This window comes from Balaenoptera borealis (assembly GCF_965194805.1).
Source record: "Balaenoptera borealis genome assembly, chromosome: 8".
Taxonomy (NCBI): Eukaryota; Metazoa; Chordata; class Mammalia; order Artiodactyla; family Balaenopteridae; genus Balaenoptera; species Balaenoptera borealis.
Window position 1 is genome coordinate 78,052,962 of NC_138865.1, and position 6,000 is coordinate 78,058,961.

A 6,000-nucleotide genomic window follows, 5' to 3' on the forward strand; every position below is an offset into this window, starting at 1 on the left:
TTGGTTACTAGAGCAATAGTTTGTATATCAGGGGCAGAATAAAGGCTTGATTTTTGCCTTTTAAGAGTTTTCAAAATAACCTGCTGGTTCCCTATTATTTTTCAAAGGGGGCCAATGAACTCTCTTTGGTGTGTGTTGAAATATTTGCTGTGTTTTAATCCAGCATAGTTTCCTTACTGGTAGCCTATCTTTGGCTAGTGGAGGCCTCTTCTGGTTGGATCCTGAGCCCTTTTAAAATGATGCCGTCTTTGCTAGGATCCTTGTTTTATGGCATAACAAGAGGTTTCAGGTCTATCTTTTACAGTTTCTTCCCCAGACTTGGAATCAGTCATGTCTCCAATGAGCATGGGCTTATAGTATTTAGAGACCATGTTCTGGGTGCTATGTATAACATACATTTATTGAGCTCTAACAATGTGCTTATACTTGCATTTCAGTTTTCCCCTTAAAACTATACCTCGTGTAACCTGTTGCTATAGGAATTTGACTAGACAGTTTGAATTTGACTGGACAGGTGAACAGTTAAAGATCAGATGTCTTCCTTTTGAACTCTGTTTAAGGTTGACTTAACATTTGATGGGGTTCAGCTCTTTCTATTTTAAAACTTTTATTTATTTTTCATTTCAGTTTCTTTTGCTTCTGAGTATACTTAATGTTTTCTAAAATGAAACTGAAGCTTTTGTGTTTTCATTCTCTTTCTTTTCCTTTTCCCCCCCTCATTAGTTATCTTTCTACCCAGTGACCTTGCCCTCAGGTAAGGCCACGGGTTGTCGACTGACTGAAGCCACCTGTGCACTTGTCATTGGGAGAGGAGGTTGGAAGCACAGTTGTCAGGGTGGACGGGCTTCTGGTGTGTTCCACATTGGTCATGGTGCATGTGACTGGTCGTATTTTGTTTGAGATAGACTAATGGTACCTCAACACCATGTGCTTTACTTTTCTGCATGTCTAGGTAACATGCAGACAAATGTATTTGTCAGCCTCTGTGGCAACAGAAACTAATCAGTTAGACTGGAAAGCAAAAGGAGAAAAATATCCTTGGGTAAAATACAACCCCTAGATCTGAGGGAAGATTACAGTGTTTTGAATTGTCAGGAGCTTTGAAAGTGAAAACAAAATCTGAGCCATTTGTAATTTCTCTGTTTTGCTTTTCCCCCATTCCTTTTAGATGCAGTCCGAACATTAAGCAATGCCGAGGACTATCTTGATGATGAAGACTCAGATTAATTCCTTTCCAGAGCTTTGAGATCTAAAACTTGTGTTGCTTTTGCCATTTCAAAGCCTTGTCTTTGCCAGAAGAGTGTTGGTAACTGTAAAAAAAAAAAAAAAAAAAAAGTCTATATGAACATGGCAGTATTGCACTGTTTGAATAAAACATGTAAATGAATAGTTTTCACCTTCAGTTTGCCAATAAGTGACTGGATATTTTGCTGTATAAAGTACATTTTTGTTCACCAGAGTAGAACAAGAAGAGATTATTTCTATTTATCAAGCTTAAAGGAGTTTTAAGAATTTTTTTCTTTAAAAAAATCGGGATTTTTTTTTTTTTTTTAAAGTTCTTTACCTCAAGGATAGAGATATTTTGAATGGATTTTTCAAGGGGGGAATGCTTATTATAATAATAAACCGAAAGACTTAATAGAAAATCGTCAGCTATTCTGACAAAAATAAACATTTTAAGAGACTTTATTTCCTTTGTTTTGTGGTATCACTCTTTGCTGGTAAATAAATAAAGCTTTTTATATTTATATTTAGGTAAAGACTGATTTGATTTTTTAAATAACATTTTGTATTATTAGCACAGAAGAATCATAGTAGCCAAATTTTCTTTCTTTCTTTTTTTTTTTTCTGGATACAGTATACTTTATTGACGGTACATGACAAAGTAGGGCTCCCTAAGTCCCTCCCCTTCTTTAGGGGGTCTGGGATGGAAACCGTGTGGAGGTCGGGAGATTCTCAGTGTCTTGGGGGATCGAGTTGGCATAGTAGCCAAATTTCTGTTCAGCCTTCTATATCTGCTTTGATTAAAGTGAAGACAACAGTCATTGAGGAGATACATTTCTAATAAAATATATAAACTTTAATAATTATGAGACTTTCAATTTTCTCTCCAATGTTGTCCTTAATGTGAAGAAACCCAGCAACTCATTAAAGTTTGCTTAAGGTTTAAAAGATTAAAAAATTGATTTCCTCATTATGGAAGCTGCTATAATTTTCCATAATGGAGTAGCGTTCAGTTTTTCACTTTGGTGACAATTATTTTCTCTAAACATGGCTCTACCTCGGAATGATCTGGATTCTTTTGCTAAAACATCAGTTTAACATTGCAGGGAGCCTTCTGTATTACTGAAGTGACACTTCATTTGAGATTCTAATTTTGTATCACTGCAGTGATGATATTAGAAATGACACAGCCATTGGCATTTGCCTGGATTCCAGGCCCCAGACCCAGAAGTATATTTTGCAAGAAGCCTTTGATGCTGATTTCAAAAAAACACATTGATGAAGAGAAGAAAATGTTTGAAGAAGGAAGTGGGTTAGCTCAGGAAATGAATAACTGCCTCTAGAGGAGTTTCCTCTGTCTGTGACTTCGGCTTTTCTCTCTGTGGGTGCTTTGAGAAAGGATACCCTGAGAAGCCTGGTAGAGGTCTATCAAATACCCCAAATAAATTTTAGTAGAAAGACATCTGTACAAGTAGTAACAGCGAAAGATGAGCACAAAATCTGAAATTAGTAAAAAAGTATTTTATTTTCAAAACAAATGTGTAAATTTTAAACATTTTTATTGCTTCATAAGGATAAACTTGAATATATGAAATTGTCATTGAAATTCTGTTCCCACAGAACCTTTTAAGGATTTGTTTTTTAAAATAGGGCTTGTGCCTTAACAAAAAGCTTTTGGAAATCTCTAACTTTTTACTCTTGTGTACTTTGGACTGGGGTAATCAGGATAGATGCCAACTAAGCACTCAATTTTTTTTTAACATCAGTAGAGATAATACAGTTTGTAGGGATATAGATAATTTTTATGAAAATACTACGTGCTTGTTGTAGATTTATAATGTATTTGAGGAAAAGAGGCCTCACTGTCATTGCTTTTAACATTATCAAAACTAAGAGAATTCTAGAAAGTTAGCCAACTATGTATAGTTTTTTTGGCAGTGGAGGGTAGACTTAGGTATAGGCACAGTTTTTTTGGTTGAAACAGCACAATGCATTTGGCTGTGGTTGAAACTCCATGGGAAAATTTACTTTGCTGCTTGTTTATTCAGTCTAGCTTATCTGAGCTTTCAGAGAGATTGTTTAATGCTGAACTCAGCAAAAAAATTCAGTTCCAGGAACTTGCCACCACTCTGACTCTGTGCAGAGGAGAGCTTTGATTATATTCTAGAAATGACTTTGAAGGTTTTGCTGTAACCCGAGCTTTCTGACAGTCACTGTGGCCTGAACTCCTTCCCAGACACTGCATCCTTTACATAGAAAATGCCTTTCAGCCCCTTGGGCAGTGGGAGACTTGTCCAGCTATAGGCCCAGTAACCTCATGCAAAGAACAGTTTTTATCATAGTTTCCCATTTTAGTTTCTTTCTGGGACTGGTGTCTTGCAAATTATTTGTTGCTAGACTGCCATGCATTACAGTTGTCAGTTTCTGTTTCTTCAGCGAGCACCCCCACTGGCTGCTTTTTAAAATAGGATTGGCTATGTTGTTACCCAAAGGGAAACGTTGAGCAAAGCAGTGGTGACCGTATTTTTTTTTTATCTTAAAAATCAAACTGGAAATAATGCTAAAAATGAAATCTGAGATAATTTTAGGCAGAGGAAAACATAATGTTTCCATCTAAACTTTCCTCATAAATGTTCTTTATTGTGTAGAATTTCTGATTTACTGATATTTTTTCTTTTGTGAATCACGTATTTTTCATCTTTTCTTTGTAAATCATGATTTCTGATAGGCTACAAGAGCCTAACATTTACATCTGACCATCAGCATTTCCCTGTTGACTTTTTTGTGTTTGTTCTCGTGAATTTTATGTTGTAAATATGTATGTAGCAGTAATACACAGATAGCCATACATTGTGCAGTCAAACTTCGAAGTGTCTGATTACTAAATGTTGAGGTTTTGGTGGGAGAGGTATTGCAAAAGATTTTGCTCTCTATTTTAACTGAAAATATAGCTTTGGTGAACAGTTTTCTTAAGCGAAGGAAAAATTACAGACCACAAATTTACGGTTTCTGTCTCCTTATTTCTTAATAACAAGTCTGTACATCTTCTCCTCCCTTAAAATGACATAAAATTAAATAACACAACCATTTATTAAATGCCTACTCTGCTAGTTCTGTGCTAGGTACTTTCATAGACTTGATGTCACTTGATCCGTACAGCAACCCCCGGGCGGCGAACATTAATGCCCCTACCTTTTTACAGAGAAGCTGAGGTTTGAAGAAGTTAAGTAACTGGCTCAAGGTCACACTGCTGGAAGGTGGAAATGCAGGTCTGGCCGACTCCTGAGCTCATGCATCTGCTGCCTACTGCAACTGACAGGTGACGCCATTCACATGCTGCCAGAAAAATATGTAGACAGAGACCAGCTCGTTTTCCAACTCAAGCTTTGGATATAGTATCTAATAAATTGAGCTAATGTAATTGAATGTGTTATTTAAACCAACCCTCTAAAAAAAAATTTTTTTTTAATGAAGGATCTCCTTTTTTTTTTCCCCAGAAAAATTTTGGCAAAACTTTTTGGTTCCCAGTAACCCTGAAGAAATATGATTTAATGAAGCAGGTTGTACCCCTAAGTTTCCAAAATTTCCAACTCAATGCATAGCAGACGAAGTATTAAAGAAGGAAAGTCTAGATTAGCAGCTGTTCATCTTGCTCTGAGTTTGCATTGCTAAATTCAACATTTCCCTCAGAGAGTCTGAGGGCTCCTCACATATCTCCACCTCACCATGAAAATAAATGCGTCCCTGGGAAGGGTCGGAGAATGTTTCTCACCCAAGTGTGGGGCGTCATCATGGACATGTAGGTAACCTCACGCTTCCCAGGCAGGTCTGCTGTGTCTTCTGCCAATGGCCACCTGCTTGTGGTTCCCAACAGGCTCCCACCTAAACTTGCACTGTTGCCAACTAGGAGCTGGAGTGAGGCCAGGTTCCTGGCTGTGGCTGGAAAAGAAAACTGAGGAATCTAAAGGTGCGAGTTAGAGAGACTGAGAGGAAGCAGGAAGGAAGATGGAAGAAGAGACAAGGAGGAAAGAGGCTAAACAGCAAAGGAGAAATGGTGACCTTTCATAAATTACCCATAGTTCTGATATGAAATCATAAGAATGCTTCAAGAAGTGGCTAAGCGTATGGGCTTTGGAGTGGAATTCTCTGGATTCAAGTCTGGTTCTGTTGCCTGTTGCTGAGTGACCTGGACAGGTTACCTAAAACACTCAAGATTCCTTAACTGTAAAATGGGGGATGTAATAGTACCTACTGCTTAAAGTTAAGAGGATTAAATAAAATGATCTATGTAAATGACTTGGGATAGTACCTGGCAGAGTAACTGCTAAATAAATGTTGGCTATACTCATAAGCTTGAATGAGGAAGTTTTCATTAAAAACAAACAGATGTGTGCAGATGAAGAATGTATTAACAGTGTTTTTCAAAGGCACCATTATTGTGAAGAGTGGGATTCCCTAAAATGCTTTTAAAATGGGTGGAGGCAAAAAAAAAAAAAAAAAAAGGGTGGAGGACAAGGTTATTTCCTTAACAGCCATTGAGATGTGTTTACTTGTGATAGTAGCATTTTTCAAGATAAATATACTTTCTGTGAGTTACAGGAAGAGATGTGTAACTTGAAAAGACCTGGTAATTAGTTGTTATTATTAAAATAATTCAAAGGTCAAGTGGGGAAAATGTCTCTGCCACTGCTTCAGCTTTATATTGTTGCTTTGGAGTGGTTTGATGGGCTTGAAAGACCATAGGTCCAATATTTGGTATGTGGTGATTTCTAATTG

At 37.1% G+C, this 6,000-nt stretch overlaps 1 protein-coding gene across 4 annotated transcripts in view; it reads left to right on the forward strand.

Moving 5' to 3' along the window:
- OSTF1 (osteoclast stimulating factor 1) overlaps positions 1-1,754 on the forward strand; it is a 48,049-nt gene extending 46,295 nt beyond the window's left edge. For 2 of the 4 annotated variants that reach the window (XM_082401519.1, XM_082401521.1), the window contains exons 10-11: positions 724-754; positions 1,169-1,754. In XM_082401519.1, the coding sequence (XP_082257645.1) occupies positions 724-754; positions 1,169-1,208 (71 nt within the window). In that variant the 3' untranslated portion in view covers positions 1,209-1,754. The remainder of the gene's footprint in view (positions 1-723; positions 755-1,168) is intronic. The other 2 variants (XM_082401522.1, XM_082401520.1) reach the window with 1 other exon arrangement.
- The last annotated feature ends 4,246 nt before the right edge of the window (positions 1,755-6,000 follow it).